The sequence below is a fragment of the Rhodamnia argentea genome, chromosome 6, assembly GCF_020921035.1.
Source record: "Rhodamnia argentea isolate NSW1041297 chromosome 6, ASM2092103v1, whole genome shotgun sequence".
Lineage (NCBI taxonomy): Eukaryota > Viridiplantae > Streptophyta > Magnoliopsida > Myrtales > Myrtaceae > Rhodamnia > Rhodamnia argentea.
The window spans coordinates 25,740,782-25,757,368 of NC_063155.1; the positions used below are offsets into that span (position 1 = coordinate 25,740,782).

The 16,587-nt window shown below is 41.9% G+C and overlaps 2 protein-coding genes across 3 annotated transcripts; one reads left to right on the plus strand and one right to left on the minus strand.

The window, feature by feature from the left end:
* The first annotated feature begins 1,922 nt into the window (after positions 1–1,922).
* LOC115726564 (ubiquitin-conjugating enzyme E2 2) lies at positions 1,923–7,759 on the plus strand. 2 transcript variants are annotated; one of them, XM_030656495.2, is made up of 6 exons: positions 1,923–2,172; positions 2,895–3,028; positions 3,163–3,188; positions 5,499–5,588; positions 6,205–6,293; positions 7,505–7,759. In XM_030656495.2, exons 2-6 carry the CDS (start codon positions 2,904–2,906, stop codon positions 7,631–7,633), a joined length of 459 nt encoding a protein of 152 aa, XP_030512355.1. In that variant the 5' UTR covers positions 1,923–2,172; positions 2,895–2,903; the 3' UTR covers positions 7,634–7,759. The 2 variants fall into 2 exon arrangements, with proteins under 2 accessions (XP_030512355.1, XP_030512348.1); XM_030656488.2 differs by having other exon boundaries at positions 1,924–2,176.
* A 4,003-nt stretch (positions 7,760–11,762) lies between these two features.
* Positions 11,763–15,216, minus strand: LOC115726520 (probable serine/threonine-protein kinase PBL3). The gene is made up of 6 exons (XM_030656430.2): positions 14,865–15,216; positions 13,730–14,076; positions 13,496–13,631; positions 12,936–13,072; positions 12,728–12,851; positions 11,763–12,366 (listed from the first exon to the last, which is right to left on the minus strand). Exons 1-6 carry the CDS (start codon positions 14,926–14,928, stop codon positions 11,912–11,914), a joined length of 1,263 nt encoding a protein of 420 aa, XP_030512290.1. The 5' UTR covers positions 14,929–15,216; the 3' UTR covers positions 11,763–11,911.
* Positions 15,217–16,587: the final 1,371 nt, after the last annotated feature.

The following is a 16,587-nucleotide window of genomic DNA, read 5'->3' on the forward strand; positions in this document are numbered from 1 at the left end:
TAAATGTATCACAATTGGCATGACTTAAGGTTTTTGGTGATTTTTTCCCAATTAATTTTTTATGTTGCTAAGCCCTTTAATGTGTCCAAAAAGGTCGAGATGTTATGATTTTCCCACGTTTGCATCTTGCTAGCTAATGATATTAACCGGGTAATTATGATACTACTAATCGATAATTAAAGTGAATAATCGATGCTGAAGTATAATGTCCCCCCATCATTAAGCTTATCACGCAAAAATCAAATTCAATTAGCGGAGGATCCGTGTAGGGCACTAACGGCCCACTTCGATTTGGTCATCGATCGCTACCGCACGATTTTGATTCGATGCTAATTTACATTTTGACCACAATGGGCCCTACACGGTTGGCCCAGTACAGCAAATTTCCGGCGACAAGGGTCCCGCACAGCATTACTGCGGGCCCACCGCCCTACGCTCGGCCGACTCGCGTCGAGATTTTCGTTTTCATGATAGAATATCACGCAATTTATTGCACGACGTTCTCATTATGACACTTCTGAAGTATAATTTTTACCTAAGAAGTATTTTTAGAGCAGAATTTTATTTGGTAATATAACTTATGTAGTAGAAATCCGTTTAGTTACGCAACTTCATTTTTCTACTTCTGAAATTTTATTTTATTTTTTATTTCAGATTTAGTTTTGGAGCCACTTGAATAAGTAAAAAAATATTTACTTCTCTCCAAAATAAAAAAAAATCAACTTCTAATCAAAAATTAATTTCTAAAATAGAAGTGTTGTCATGCTCGCCTTCAATTCTAAAATTTTTTATTTCGCTAATTTATTCTTAATTTTTCGGCGATATGCTAATGTAGCCCTTCCACCCAACTTTGATTCGTGTTTGTGGTTAAATTATCGGAAATTGTCAAAAAATTTAGAATTAAATTGATAAATTGCTAAAAATGTTTATGATTGAACCGACAATGCTACATAGATATTAAGCTGTCCCAAAAAAGACAGAAAGGAGCTGGAGCAGAATAAAGGCATGCATGATAACCATTCTATTTCTAAAATCAATTTTTTGCTAGAAATAGATTTTTCTCTTTCTAGTTTCTAGATGAGTTTTTTTAGCAAAAAAAACGCATTTGATAAATATATAAAATTTATGTTCATAAAACAGAAGTTTGTCTGATAACGGTTGAAAATTTGCACTTCCGGAATATTATTAACATAAAATCTTCTAAGAAAAATTTATACTTCATTTTTAATTTTGTTAAATTTCTTTAAAATATAATTTTCATTATTAAAAAACATTATTTATTATTTAAAAATAAAAATTATTATTTATCTTATACTTCGGCGGTGGTAATGGTTGCTGTGGCTGGCGGTGGCGGCGGCGGTCATGGGAGGTGGCGGTGGGCCGTAGCCTGTAGAGGTTGGTGGCCTACCGCAGTGGGTGGTGACGAGGCGCCGGGTGGAGGCTATGGGGTCGGTGGTTTGCGGCGGCCAACGGTGGTGGCAACGGCAGTGGGCGGTGGTGGTTGCTATAGCAATCGACGAGGGTTGGCAACGGCCGACAGTAGGCGGGGGCGAGTGGTGGGGGCGGCGACTGTCAAAGGAAGGGCGATAGAGAGTGCGATGAGGGTTTGAGAAAAAATGAAGGATTTTGGTTGGTTATTTCTCATTTCTCTTTCAAATTTATTTTTGAAAAAAAAATATTTTAGAAACAGAAAAATAAAATCATATTATTAAATAAATTTATATTAGAAATAAGTTTGGAACGGAAGTAGAAAACCATATGCGCGGTCTTGGAAATGATTCCAAAATCGCGGCATTAATATATAAAATTTTCGCAGAACATTGGGTGGGTTACCCGTTTCGGGAAAAACAAAATGGAAGCGGAGAGCGTGTTGGGGCCCGCGTGAAATGAAAGCAGCTATTCATTTCGCTTCCTCTCGGACATTATAATAGTTCCCACCTGCAAAAGGAAAGCCTCTCTCTCCTCCTCCTTCTCGAGTTTGTTCGCGAGCCGCGATTCTGCTCTCCGGTCGATCCAAATCGATCGCCGCCATGGATTCCTTCCTCTGACACCGCGTCTTCTTCCCTTCGTCCACCGTCGTCGTCCCCCCTCGAAGGCTGAGGCTCAGTTTCGCCGATCGTTTCGATCCTGGACAGCTCATTCGGATATTCCAGATACTCGCCGCGTCTGCTAGCAAGTAAGCCTACGCTTTGATGCAACTTGTCGGCGTTGGTTTAGCCTTCTGTGGTTACTCGACGCTCTAGATCGCATGGTTTTGTCGTTCTGCCGTTTGTGGTTGAACCGGTTTTGGTTGATCCGCCGAGCGAATGCTCGTCGGTCTGGTGATAGGCTTGCGCGCGTGGTGGCTGGTGATGGATCTGAGTGTGTGTGTCCGTGATTGCCTGTGAGTGGAAGTTTTTGGAGTAATAATCCGTGCTCCGAGCTTTTGACCTTGGTCGTAGCTAGCATTTTACCTTTTGTTAGCTCACCGATCTTCGTTTAGAATGATCTTGCCCCCATGTTGCGGACGATTTTTTAAGGATTGATGGTCGGGCTTGCATTGATGTTGCTAGTGTCTTGTCAATTGATAGCTGATACTAAATTCGGGGGACTGCAAGTGCTTTATCCTTCATTGCATATTCTAGCTGCTTACATAGAGTTGGGGAAGATACTCAAGTGGTTGTAAACTGGTCTTGGTTTCAGAGGGTAGCTTTTGTTTTGATGTCTTATGGCTGGGGTTCTTGATAAGCTTGCATCAATAAGAACATGAATAATTTCTCTTGGCTGTTCTCACCTGCCACAGTAGCTGATATCATCTTATGACTTCAACAAGCTCCAATGGTCGTATGTGTGGTTGTATCTCGACCGATGCTCGGTGAGCAGTGCATTCATAATGGCTTTTGGTCTATTAATAGGCGGTGAGGATGTCAACTCCTGCAAGGAAAAGACTTATGAGGGATTTTAAGAGGTTGCAACAGGATCCTCCAGCGGGCGTCAGTGGTGCCCCTCATGAAAACAACATAATGCTGTGGAATGCTGTTATATTTGGGTGCGTGATGGTAAACGGAACTTAATGGCACATGAGTTCTTGTTTAGTTTCTTATTGTCGTTTAAATCGTAATTGCCCTTTTAATCTGGTTGGGAAGGTCTGATCTAACATGACTTGAACATTTTCTGTTGCAGCCCTGATGACACTCCTTGGGATGGAGGTAAAGCTCAATGACTTTGTTTTTCCTCAGATTGTATTGTTTTGACTTATGTTCTAATTTAAATTCCTCTTAACCCCGTATCAAATGTTTTTCATTCGCGGTATGCTTTCGTGTTTATCGTGGAAGGGTTATGAAAACTGTTGTATTCATAGTTGCGCCGGTTAATCTCAAAGTTTTATATTGGATAGACATCGTTCCCAAGGCTGTTAAAAGTGGGATTGGATTAGTATGATGGGGCTGTCTGAAGGATCGAATTGCTGGATTGGATTGAGCATTGTGAGATGCTAAAACTTTCAAACACTATGATATTATCGAACAATTATTTGAAATTTGCTAATTATGATCTCTTGTGAGCTCAAAGCTCCACACTGTGTGATTTTAAATGCTCACACCATTTCATAACCAGAATTAAAGAATAGTCAATATTTATATAACCTAAAATATCAAGATACAAATACTTCTAGACGGGGGACTTTTCAAATTGGATTGGTAGGAGTGCACTGTTTGTAATATTTGGATAACGATATTTTCTTAAGTTTTAAAATCATAGAACTGGGAGATCCTACTATTTGGGTTGGGATTTCAACAACCATGATCGTTCCCTAGTGATGATTAACAGACTCCGACTGCTTATTTGCTTATAAACTTATGCTAATTTGTATGAGTATTTAAAGAATGAACATAATTGAGGACCCCTTTGCCATCTCTGATTCGGTTTGGTATGTGTACAATAATGCCTTTTTATGAATCACATAGATGAGTTCCTTTGGGGTGGTGCAGATTATACATTGAACCTGTTTGAAATTGCTTAGGAATTGGTGAGTCCATACAATCTCTATGACATTTGGTGAACTTGCTGTAATGACTTTACTGTAGATGGGATCTATCAGACAACCTTGACTGGCCTACCTATGCTTTTGGGTGTGTTTGGTTTAAGCTACATATTAGGTCCACTGTCCGGACGCATTTAAAAAAATTCCACTTGATGCATCCGGTCCATAGTACTTAGATGCTTTATCAACATTGACTAATTTCTGTTCTATTAAATCATTATGACTGCCTCACATGGGCTGTGCTTCAACGTAAAAGGTCCACTGTTACTTGCTCACTTATTAGGTCTATGCTTCTGTGCTATGCTGAGATTAATGTTTGTGAACACAAAAGAGAGGATAAGTGTATGAGACAAACTGAACTTAAGTATGTGGATAATGCCAATATTCATCCATCTTTGGTGCCGGTAAGAATGTTGGAGGGTGATTGAAAAGTATTCTATATGTGTGCACTAACAAGGACATATCTTCTTGCAAAAAGTTCGACCTCGGTGAGTGAGAGTGTAGCGCTGAAGGAAGGAATTTGAATACCTATACGCAACCACTTAATTCAAAGCTTCCTCTTGTCTTAGAGATGAGTGCCCGGAAACAATTCCTCAGGTCTATGTGCCTTTGTTTTTTTGGTGGTTTTTTTCATTGTCTTTGGGGTGGAGTAGTTTTTTTTTTGTGGGGGTGGTTGAGAGAGATGCTTTTAACTGATCTTTGTTTGCTTCGTCTTTGTTTGTTCTTGAGAGGAATTGCAAATGGAGTGAGAGGGGGCTACTTGGGTTTCTATACTGAAGTTTACTGACTTTGTTTAATTTTCTTTTTTTTAGTAGTGGAGGGTGAAGCACATGACTATCCATTTATCTCGTGCCTTCCTTTTAGTGATACAGTGCAAACCTGTTCAGGCCACATTGAAATAGTTTCTTCACTTGAAGAAGCTTAAGAAAATAGCAAATTAGGATGTTAAACCTAATGTTTGAAAAAGGAATTCTCATCCTTGTAGATTAGATGCTTAATCAGTGGTCACAACTATCTCAATGGACTTCTTCTTTGCACTCAATCGGCAATTTTGTTTTGTATCTTTCTTGTATGGGGTCTGTAAAGTCCAGATCACGTCTGCAACTTCTCCATGTGAGATGTCATCTTTCTGTATCGTTTTCTTTTGCATAATTCCAATTAGCTTTCAGAAGTTGAAAAAAAGATCTTACAATTGGTAGAAATCAGTACAAAGCAACAATGTAAAGCTAGAGTAGGAAAAGGAATATGGGGTTGGGATGAAGTAAGAGGTGTTTCTTTAACTTTTTTCTGCAGTCATTCCACATGTGCGTTTCTCTTTTCCCGTGACAATGGTTTTTCAGATTCACTTGCCTTGATTTCACCAATGCTTGACTGGAACTGACTAAATAGCTAAGTTTTGTTTCCTGTGCAGTCAACGCACAATGTTTATTCTTCTCTCTGCTCCTCATGTCTGTCCTATATCTTTCTGGATATGCAGGAACGTTCAAATTGACGCTTCAGTTTTCAGAAGAATATCCTAATAAGCCACCAACTGTGCGATTTGTTTCAAGAATGTTCCATCCAAACAGTAAGTTCAAATCATATCACAATTTTATGGTAGTTCAGATGCAGGCTGTAAATGGTTAGATTGCAAACTTTCTTAGTTATAAAAGTTCTCAGATCCTTTTCCTTGTTATTTCCTCTTTATAAGTTCATCCATGGATCAAACCTCAAATACTAATTATTCTATGCCGATACTCATAGCTGCAATTTGGCATCAAGTTAAGGACAATTACTTGCCTATTGGTCTTTCTGTCTCTCTCACACACACATTCAGGCCTGATATTTCGCTTACACAGAGTCTAGTCTTGCACAAATGCAATTTTAATGCTACTGTTCTGTTATGTCCTTGCTCTTGCTTGCCTCCTTGCAACCCCTCCACAACAACCAAATAAAAAACCAAGACCACAAAATAGGGAATAACATAACAATAGCAACTGTGATAATTTGTTCGCCCTTTACAGCTTATTCAGATGGCAGCATTTGTTTGGACATTCTACAAAATCAGTTTAGTCTCGCACAAATGCAATTTGATGCTACTGTTCTGTTATGGCCTTGCTCTTGCTTGCTGCCTCCCCCACCCAACCACAAAATAAAAAATAATATAACAATAACAGTTGTGATAACTTGTCTGCCCTTCACAGTTTATGCAGATGGCAGCATTTGTTTGGACATTCTACAAAATCAGTGGAGCCCTATTTACGATGTAGCTGCTATTTTGACCTCTATCCAGGTACTTTATTCATTCCTTTTTTTTTCTAAGAACATGCTTGGTAGCGGATAACTATACTAGAAAAAATAAATTGTTAGAAGTATATCATATTGCCTTCTTCAGAGCTCTTACTGATGCCATTAATTCCCATTCACCTAATGACGCATTACTGTCACCTCTATGTTATTCTCCTCTAAGTCCAATTGCCGAATTTCTTTATATACGCCATCCTCTCAAGTCTGCTTCATTAGTTGGAGGACTCATAGGTCATGTTGGACCTTCTTGGGGCATGGAATGTCGTCAAACTTCCGTACTTTTATTGATTGAGCACAATTTGATCAAGCACTTGTGCTGACTGCTGAGTGCCAGAGGAGATGAGAGGCTAAATGAAGTGCATGGTTTAGTGAGTGAAAGTTCAGTTTTGCATTATTCAGATATTCAAAGCTTGGTGCACTACTAACAGTGATTGCCACTGATTGACCTTGACAGCAAGATCCTCTCTCTCTCTCTCTCTCTCTCTCTCTCTCTCTCTCTAACATCAACTTCGCATGGGGCCCACCAACGGTGGTCCTGGACTAGTTTCCAACAAATTAAGAAGTTTAGTTTGTTTTCCCCCCTTCAAATCTGTGCTTATTTTACAATAATCATCGCATATTCAGTCCTATCCGATGCATGCCAAGCATTGAATAGGATCAGGTGTCTGTCTTAACCAGTTATATGATTCATTGTTCTTTGAGTGAAAGATGAGGCATGAGATTCCAGTTACTGACGTTGATCTAACTCATCCAATCCTAATTATGTGGGCAACCAATTGCAACTCTAATGTCAAACATAGGGAGTGCATCTGATTCGAATCATCTGTCCTAGAGTATGACGAAGTACATAAATCACATCTTATTGCGAAAGCTTGCCTTCTACTGGAGTTTATGTAATCCCAAGGGACAAATACTGTGTTTGCGGAACCACTTAATGTTGTAATTAGATCTATAACATTTCACTCTCTTCCTGTTTGATTATACTTGTGGATAAGTGATATCTGTATCAAATCAGTGATGCCATTACGGTTACCAACAGTGTCCTTTATCTTGTTGATTAGATCGAGAGGTCTTCTTTGAGACTTTCCTTTTTTGTGAATTTGGCATGTTCCTGACATTAGCTTCTTTCTCTCTGTCATGCATAATTTGTTTTCCGGAGCATTCACATTGTGTCTATTTTTGTTTTTATGATTGCAGTCATTGCTGTGTGACCCAAACCCGAACTCTCCTGCAAACTCAGAAGCTGCCAGATTGTTTAGTGAGAACAAACGTGAATACAATAGGAGAGTTCGTGAGGTAGTTGAGCAAAGCTGGACTGCTGACTAAAAGGATGCCTTGTTGGATGCTCAAATGCTTGAGAAAATAGTCCACTTGCCTGTTTAAATAACATTGAGAAACCTGAGAACCATTGCAATGTGAGCTTCTTATTGAGTGAATGTTTGACTGGCTTGAGAGCGGTGTGAATGTGTAATATCTCCTCTCTACAATCTCTTTTTCCCTGTGCTGATGAGCAAAGCATCCTCCAGTGCACATGTAGCTTTGGACCGGAGCAAAATTGACCACCGGTTTTGGTCAGGATGCTTCAGAAACCACAACAAGCTAAAATGACTAGTCGGTTGAAACAATTTAGCTCAGCATGTACTACTGTCTATTCGATAAGTTATGATGTTCCAAGGACTGAGCTTTTCAGACCGACGACGAATTGCTCGTTGCTGGCTGGTGCCGTGTTAGGAAGACCAAGGTTCTGAACTGTATGGAGGTCTGCCTGCTGTCTGCAACGTTAGAGATGGAACTTAGCATTTTGAATTTAATAAAGTGTTGTTTCATTTTTAAATGAACTAGCTGGATTTTTCTGCAGAGAGCTTCTTGCGGTGCGTAGAATTACTATTTGGGTTCTTTTTCGCCTAAACCATTGAATTGGTGTATGCACCTGGAAGACCAAAGCTATTTCGACAAAGGCTGTCATGTTTGGGTGGTAGAATTAGCATTAATTCTCTAGGGAAGAAACAAACCTGCCAGTGCTAAACATCGCCAGAAGATCGTCCTTGCCTCACGTCATTAGTTGATCTGAGACTCCAAGAGGCTAATCGATGCCACGTGCAAGAGTCGTCCCAAGCATTATAGGGTAGAGAGGATTTGTGAAAACATGCCTAGTTTAAAGGAGTGCCATACAACGCAAACAAGACCAAAAGGCCGGGGGGGGGGATTTAAGAGACATTGAAATTTCATGCGAGGACATGGTTTGAACAACTGTGTTCGAATTAAATTTACACAGCATGCGACCACACAAAATCTTAATTTCTTCAAAACAGGCGGCAATATCTTCAGTTCACGGCAGGAGCAGAAACTAGAGGAAGAAATTCAAGTTCTACACCAAACTTCATTTCTGCAGGGTTAACTTTGGAGTCTTCAAGTGGATAAGCTCGCGACTAAACTCAATCGGTCATTTCTTGCGATGCTGAAACAAACCAAACACACAGCACATAAAACCAAAGACAACGCTCCGGTGATCAGTGTCAGATGTCACCCGGAGTTCCCCCAAACACTTCAGTAGGGTTGTGTCGGAGACAACCCTTCATTCTGTAGAAGGATCATGTGCCCCCAATGAAGTGTTCAGGGGAACTCCAGGGAACAGCTGACTCTTTTTCGCTCTTCTTCTCCTTGTTTCTTGTGTTTTTGCCTGGGTGTTGAGGGTGCACTAAGTAAGAGCTGCTATTTATAAGGATAACTTATTACTGGTGATTCTATAGCAACAGAAGGTTGGGTTCGTGGAGGAACCTGGAAAAGAGGAGAAATTCATCGGTTCTCTCGGTTGGCCGAAATGAACCTGGTCAGATTTGCTGGGTAGATGGATGAGGGAGGGAGGAATCACATCAAGTTGAATGTCCACAAGTTTTGTTGCTTACCCCTTTTTGGATGTGAAATTATTGTGTTCAGATTTCTGGCATTTGACATGCTGTGATTGCTTTTCGATGCTCGTGAATAAAGGACGGTTCGCTCCAATAATGTAACGGTCAATATGAGTGACTCAAATCCGCTTGTTTTGTGAATGACCTAAGAAACATGCCTGACGGGGTAACTGCATGCTTTCCATCAAAAGCAATGTTGGAGTTTTAAGTAATCTAATAACTTACACTTGTTTCAGATGGTATGGTGATTTAACTGTCTGCAACTTCGTGCTTTAAGCGAGACGGCAATTACTCTAAAAGTCGATCACGATCCGAGTTGTGTTCTGATTTAGCAATTTTAGTAGACAAGAATTCCTGTGGTTCAAGGAATAATATGCTTTTCAGATAAGATTTGAACTTTTATGTGGCAAAGGCAAATCTCATGGAAAAACCAAAAATATGCAGGTGAAGATTCTGTCTATGCAAGGAATGATATGCCTTTCTGGTACTGGACCAGCTGATGTGATCATATCCATGCAATTAACAGAAATGAATCCGGTCGTCTTCACGTATCAGATGAGCCGCGAGAATATTATCTGATGGCATGCTGCCACAAGCCCTTTTTTCTCCATACTGGCCTTGTCCTGCCTGCCTCAACCACTTCAGTTTTCACCCTTACCCTTGAGAGGGCTCTTTCATGATTCATTAGGTAATTGGAACTAAATGGGGAAGTTGAAAGTGAAAAAATCAGTAGAATTGCGAATCCGCTGATACAAATTGTGCGACATCTCATAGGAAAGGATGTCTCGAGCAACGTAGAATTACAGATTACGGATACTAGTTGTCTCGGATATCGCAGTCGCGGATGTCTCAAGCACTTCGAAGGATTTCTGAGCTTGAATCACTAGAGATTTTCAGTTAAACGACTGATACACATCTGAACATCCAGATCATACGTTTATGTAGCATGTCCAGCTCACAGAACCCTCTCCTTCCAGGAATTTGGTGCCACGTGAAATGGAACTTCAGTCACACACACCCCTTTTAATCATGCAATGAAAAACTGGATTTTGAGGGCCGAGAAAGTGCATGCTCGGTGACATATGAAGCAGGCCGAGAAATGGGCAGAATTCTTGCCGAGCCACAAGTTAATCACTACACCGTCAGAAGACTAGGAAAAAGCGATTTGAAGCCGATAAAGGAGGAAAAAGGAAAAAGAATCGCATACCGCAATTATTCATATTGATGCATTCCAGGGACTCCCATGTTGCGCGGAGGCACGTCTAGGTACATGGCCAGAGCCTTATCCTGACACGCGATGCTCCTTCCTCAAGTGGAGCAGTTCTCCTCTATATATAGAGCACTGCATTGTTTCTTTTGCTCATCAAACTCAAAGGCAGATAAGAGGAACAGTGTGAATCGGGTGTCCCCTAGAGTTCCCCTGAACACTTCAATGGGAGTTTCTTTTGGAAGCACTTCCCAATGAAGTGTTTGGGGGAACTCCTGGTGTTGCCCGATGTTGTGGCCGGAGTCGAATACAACACAAGAAGCTCTTTCTAGGGAGTAGTCTGCAACTGTACACTTATGTCACTGCTGCATCAGACTTAGCATCCTTCGATGTTCGGCGGCTTTCGCCTTAATGCTTTCCAAAGTTTCTTTTCGTTCTGTTGGCCAAAGAGTTCGTGAGCTATGTTGCACAGGCTGCTCTCATAAGAATTTTTCATTGGATTCTGCAGGGAAAAAAACTTCAGGATCTTTCATTAAAGAATAATGGTGACAGTTACATGGAGCCCGACATCATCCAAAATATTTGGGAAAACTGATGTTGTTCTATTTCTCCTTTAGTTAGTCGGCGCTGGAGCAGACTCTTTCCATGGAGAACGTGTAGAACTGGATCTAAAATGTTTGAATTGTATTTTCTTTCACAAACAAGCTGGGAGAGTCGAAAGAGCGTTCGATTTTCATTTCATTGGTAATTTCTCTTTTGTCTTGTGTGTCTCCCCAATGATGGAAGGGGCAATGCAGCAGGTGCATCTTCTTGTGTGAACTTGTGAACACTGAAAGCTGCTTAAGACAATTGTGAATACTGAAAGTTGATGATGCTACTTTGGGAGGTCTTCGCACTCTGCTTGCAACAGAAAGAACAGCAACCTAAGAACGGTTAGAAAGAACCAGACTCACTAGGCGAACCAGACTTCTCTCGTATGCATCTTGTGCTTGTAACCCATTCTGGTCGTGGACAATTGTTTGATACTTTCTGCAATGTACATTGACCGGTGAAACAGGGCGAAAATCTCTGGAAAAAGGAGATAATGGCCCTAAAGGGAAACATTTGTTCTTTAGCTACCACTCTTTCCGAGCGATTCTCCAATTGATGGGGCAAAACTCTCCGCCACAGGCTCAAATTCTGAAGCACATCAAGATGAGATTGACACTCTTCTGTTCGTTTTAATGAACGCTTGTTCGCCTGTGCATGTGAGCGCGCGCAGAGGGAGAGAGAGAATCACAAGCATCAATAACTGAAACCGGCCACCAAGTCCAGCGAAAGAGAAATGAAGCTCATGGAGTGATAGAAGATACATCGTTGACAAGCACAGTTCAACCGACGGTGCAAAAATTTCGTCAAACATTTTATGCTCGTATAGCACACCTATCAAAACCACATTACGCATGTGGAAGAAACCACTACACAAACACAAGGCCTTCGTCCTCCCCCTCATCGAACATGCGCCGAATGCCTATGAGACCGCAATGGTGACACGCCTGGTGTCAAATTAAGTGGAGACCGCTGCTGCTTCAGAGGGGACTTCAGCAGAGTGGCCGGGGCAGTGTGATAGTCAGAAGGGGAGTGGTTGGCTCCGCTTTTGGGAGCCTCCAGCTGTTCGAGGCTCGCCAAAACCTGGGACATCTTAGGCCTAGCTTTGGCGTCGACGTTCAGGCACTGTAAAGCGAGTGATGCAGCTGTATATGCTCCTTTCTGGGGATATTGGCCCTCCAATTTGGTGTCCATTACCCGAAACAATTTCCGTCTGTCACCCAAATAGGGTCTTGCCCAATCCACCAGAGTTTGCTCCACCCCGACTTTCGATTTGTCCACTGCCCGCCTGCCAGACAACAGTTCTAGCAGCACGACCCCGAAGCTGAAGACATCGCTCTTAGCAGTCAACCGTCCTGCCCAGCATTAGAACTTTTTTAGTATGGGAAAAGATTTCGAATTCAAAATACAGTCAATTAAAAGCCCAGACTGCATTCGCGAGTATATGCGGGTGATTGATGGTGATCGATACTGTATACCAAGGTTCTGAAGATACACAAGGCTTATATTTGTTTATGCCCGTAAAACTGCTACGAATGATAGTAAGGTTGAAATGATTCCACATTGATTATTTGAGAAGTATCTCCAAGACTGTCCTTAAGATTTTAGCAGTTCAAAATCAGAAGAGAGCAGGTAGACGAGGAAAACTAAGAGAGCTATTGAGCCTTTACAGATATGTAAATTGCAAGTCAAGCACCAACACTAGCAATCACGTACCAGTAGCAACATATTCAGGGGCTGCATACCCGTGTGTACCCATGACTTGGGTAGACACATGAGTCTTGTCACCAGTTGGCCCTGCCTTAGCCAATCCAAAATCAGACAGTTTTGCATTGTATTCCTGCATCCCGAATGCACAGAAAACATCAGTAACTCGAGGAGGTTAAAAGGAATACTAAACATGCAACTCTTTGTCCCAGCATACCGCATCAAGGAGGATATTCGAGGCCTTGAAATCACGATATATTACGGGCGATTTGGCATCGTGTAGAAAAGAGAGCCCACGGGCAGCACCTACAGCCACTTTGATTCTTATTGCCCAAGAAAGTGGTTGTGGCCCTCCTGCAAAAGATACGACAGATAAATGTTTAACCACCTTTTCCAAGGCAAGATCAAAGAGATTGATATATCCAGACATTATTGTACTGTGCTTATGCATGAGGTGAAGAGGAAGGAAATGGTAAAGGAAATAATGACTTGAAAACAGATGGAGTTTTGCCCATGTTCAATTGGAAGACATCTGGTTCAAATGACAAAATTTGGCTGCCAGAGAAAGAAGACATGCACTCTATCTACGAAAATTTCCTGAATATTTTGTTTTAGTTCACAAGTAATCGAGCATTTTCCAGATAAACTGCAATGGAGCAGTCCAAATGTCAAAGAGCATTTCCTACGTTAGAATTTTAACTTCCAAAGATGTAAGATATACAGCACTTTGAGACATGTCAAAACTTCGAAACTATAAATGGCGTATTGTCAACTTACTCCTGAAAAGATGGTTCTCCAAGCTCCCCTTGGGCATAAATTCATAGACCAACAACCGATTTTCACCTTCCACACAGTATCCAATTAATTTGACCAGATTTAGATGATGCAGTTGGCCAAGGTAATCAACTTCTGTCTGAAAGTGATTGCTATTAGTAGACAGGCCAGGTGATAGATCAACAATACGAGCTGTGAAAGAGGAAAAAGCAGCAGATGTTAGCAGACAAGACGTACCAACCACTCCTTGTGGCCTTGAAAACCCTCAGGCTTAAGTTTCTTGACCGCCACAACCATTCCTGATCCGGGTTTGGCAGCGGCCAACGAGAGTTCATCGATCCATCCTTTAAAGACATACCCAAATCCCCCTTCACCAAGAAGGCTATCCGGACGGAAGTTCCTAGTGGCATTCCGCAACTCATTGAACGTGAATGCTTTTAAATTTGGAGAGGACAAAATCTCTCCTTCCGACCTTGGTGTCGGAAGACTTGAAGAAGAAGCATAGCTCCTGTCACTGCAGGACAGCGTGGTCACGCTCAAGCGCGGCGAATAATGGCTGGTTTTGCTGGAGTTTTTCGAGACTCCTGATGCAGGGGAAGAAAACCATAATTATTGCTCAAATTCAATCTCAGAGAACTCAATTCATTTTCTGCCCAAACTTCATCAGGACAGCAAGAATGCCTAGTTGACCACCAAAATCACGAAATTTTAACAGAACTAATAATCCTCCCTTTTTTATTTTAGCACATGACATCAGAGAAGAAAGAGAAGCCTACTTACAAAGCCAAACAACCAAAAAAGATGAGTCTCTCCTAGCAGTCCCGGACTCACAGTCTTATTTACTGGTTCAATTTCAATGCGTGGAGTAGCCATCACATTGGATCTTAAGCTCTTAACTCAAACGTCTGAACTCTCAAGTAGAAAATTCTCGGTCATAGATGCTAATTCTCTGCAATACTTGCGTGCAAGATGCCATCTGTTCAACTACATGATCGCCATCAAAGTACAAAACAATTACTCCAAAGGACCCCATATTAACCAAATTCAAGTCCAATCAAGACCACAAGCTAAACCCAAAACCAGCTCAAGAACGAAGGAGGGACAACTCTCATCTACTCTACCCCAACACAGGAATCGCACTAAAGCTGTTTTCCAAAGGAAAAACGAGACGAACCAGCTCAAAGACCCGATCCCTCGAAAACTCCCCAGAATCTTAGCTCATGAAAAACTTTCAAAGAAGGGAATTTGTGAATACCCTTAAAAAGACAGGGTACGTAAGAAACAGAGAGGGAATTCTATAATAGCAGCAGCAGCAGCAGCAACAACAACGCTAGCAGTAGGCGCGTAAGATCTATGATATCATTTCATTTACCAAAAGTGGAACGAGAGCTCTGGGTAGCTTCTACTTTAGCAGAAGAACGTAAGCAATTGCCCATATGAACGCTTCCCGCAAAAAAAAAATAGAGAGACCTCTTCAAGAATTCAGCAAAACCCGTTGCCCTGCTCCCTTTATTTTTTTAATAAAGTGGAAATTCAACGGGTGAGGATCCTAATGATGAGCAGGAGGGAAGGTTGCAGGAATTTGAAGAAGACTTTCCGTGTAAAGCAGTGATTTTTAGCTCGAGGGGAAAAGGAAGAAAACAACGAAACCCGAGGAAAGTCGCAGGAAACGAGGAACCGGAAATGGGAATGGGAACATGTGATGATATGGAGGAGGAGGAGGAGGAGGAGGAGATGAGAAGCTAAGTACAAAGATCCACGTAGAGAGAGAGAGAGAGAGAGAGAGAGAGTGGGGAAGGGGGGCGCGTGTGAACGGGACAAGCGCATGGGAGGACTTTGCTCGCCGCCGATGACGTATCCGCCACGACTGTCGCCGGCGGGGTGCGGAGTTACGAGAATGCCCTCGCTTGGCTCCGGCCGCGAAGGGGATGCAGATTGACCGGAATGTCCCTAACCGAATTTGCTCCCTGATCACGCGTTCCGCGGAGAGAGTTCGCATTATAATAATGCCATGCCTCGCCATTCACGCCAAAAATATTCCTAAGCGAGTCCCCAAGACTCTTTTTTTTTTTTTGGGGGGGGTCAATTTTTAAAATCAGGAATTTGTCCCATATTAATACTTGATATACGATGCGATTATATCCGAATTTGACGGAAAAAGTAGAGATACTATTAGTCATTCACAGAGTCGCCAAACGATAAAATGATGCATCTATCTTATACAATTTATTTCAATAGCACGTACACAATTTTGTCAAAATCAGCCAATATCTCTCTACAAGTCACATTGTGTGAGCCATGTACTGTGTACTGATTATGAAATCATGTTCTCTCACTCACTCGTTCCCACTCCCAACCCTCTTGAGAAGGTGAGGAATTAAACTATTTATCTCTCTTTCCAACCGGGAAAGATGGCCACCGGGGCAATCTCTCGTGATTAAATTCATTGATTTCATTTGGTTCTCTTCGGACATGCTCTCTCTCCACGAAGGAGGAGGGGCAATTCGGGTAATTGGGAGGGAGACGTCATGCTCGGGTAAGCAAAAGCGAAGTCAGCGAGCTTGGGCCCTCAATCGGGAAAAGACACGAAGGTCTCCCACCGAATCCGAATCCGAACCCGAATCCGAATCCGCAACGCACCTCACTCTGTTGCTTCCTCCCCCCCCCCCTCACTCAACACGATGCACCGCGAGACCAACCCGCGTCTGACCCTGCACCGGAATCTTCCTTCTTCTTCTTCTTTTGGCCTTTTTGCCTTTTTTTTTTTCCTTCTCCTTACTTTGACCGAAAAGACAGCAGGTTGGAAGGTCTTTAACACGAGTGGGTCCCTCCTCCCCGCATGCAGCACCATAATGGACGGATCAATGGCCATCATTCCCCTGTCCCAAACCAATGTATTTCTATTATTCTTGTCTCTTTCTAGCATATATATAGAGAGAGAGACATATTCTTATACGCTTTCCTTTTTGATTTATAATTTGATTTTTTCGGACCCCCTTCTCTTTAATCTTAAACGGTAATGTTCGAATCGAGTTGTAATTCACTCCGCATCGCTCGCGACTTTGAGATTCGAGATTGGCGAGTCCGTTATCGCT

What these genes read in the sequence shown, in the direction of transcription:
- LOC115726564 (XM_030656495.2), top strand. Translation starts at nt 2,904, where the DNA reads ATGTCAACTCCTGCAAGGAAAAGACTTATGAGGGATTTTAAGAGGTTG. An exon ending in TGGAATGCTGTTATATTTGG is followed by an intron (nt 3,029 to 3,162) that starts GTGCGTGATGGT and finishes TTTCTGTTGCAG; the next exon opens with CCCTGATGACACTCCTTGGG. An exon ending in TGACACTCCTTGGGATGGAG is followed by an intron (nt 3,189 to 5,498) that starts GTAAAGCTCAAT and finishes CTGGATATGCAG; the next exon opens with GAACGTTCAAATTGACGCTT.
- LOC115726520 (XM_030656430.2), bottom strand. Translation starts at nt 14,928, where the DNA reads ATGGGCAATTGCTTACGTTCTTCTGCTAAAGTAGAAGCTACCCAGAGC. An exon ending in CGAATATCCTCCTTGATGCG is followed by an intron (nt 12,852 to 12,935) that starts GTATGCTGGGAC and finishes TTCGGGATGCAG; the next exon opens with GAATACAATGCAAAACTGTC. An exon ending in CCCTGAATATGTTGCTACTG is followed by an intron (nt 12,367 to 12,727) that starts GTACGTGATTGC and finishes AATGCTGGGCAG; the next exon opens with GACGGTTGACTGCTAAGAGC.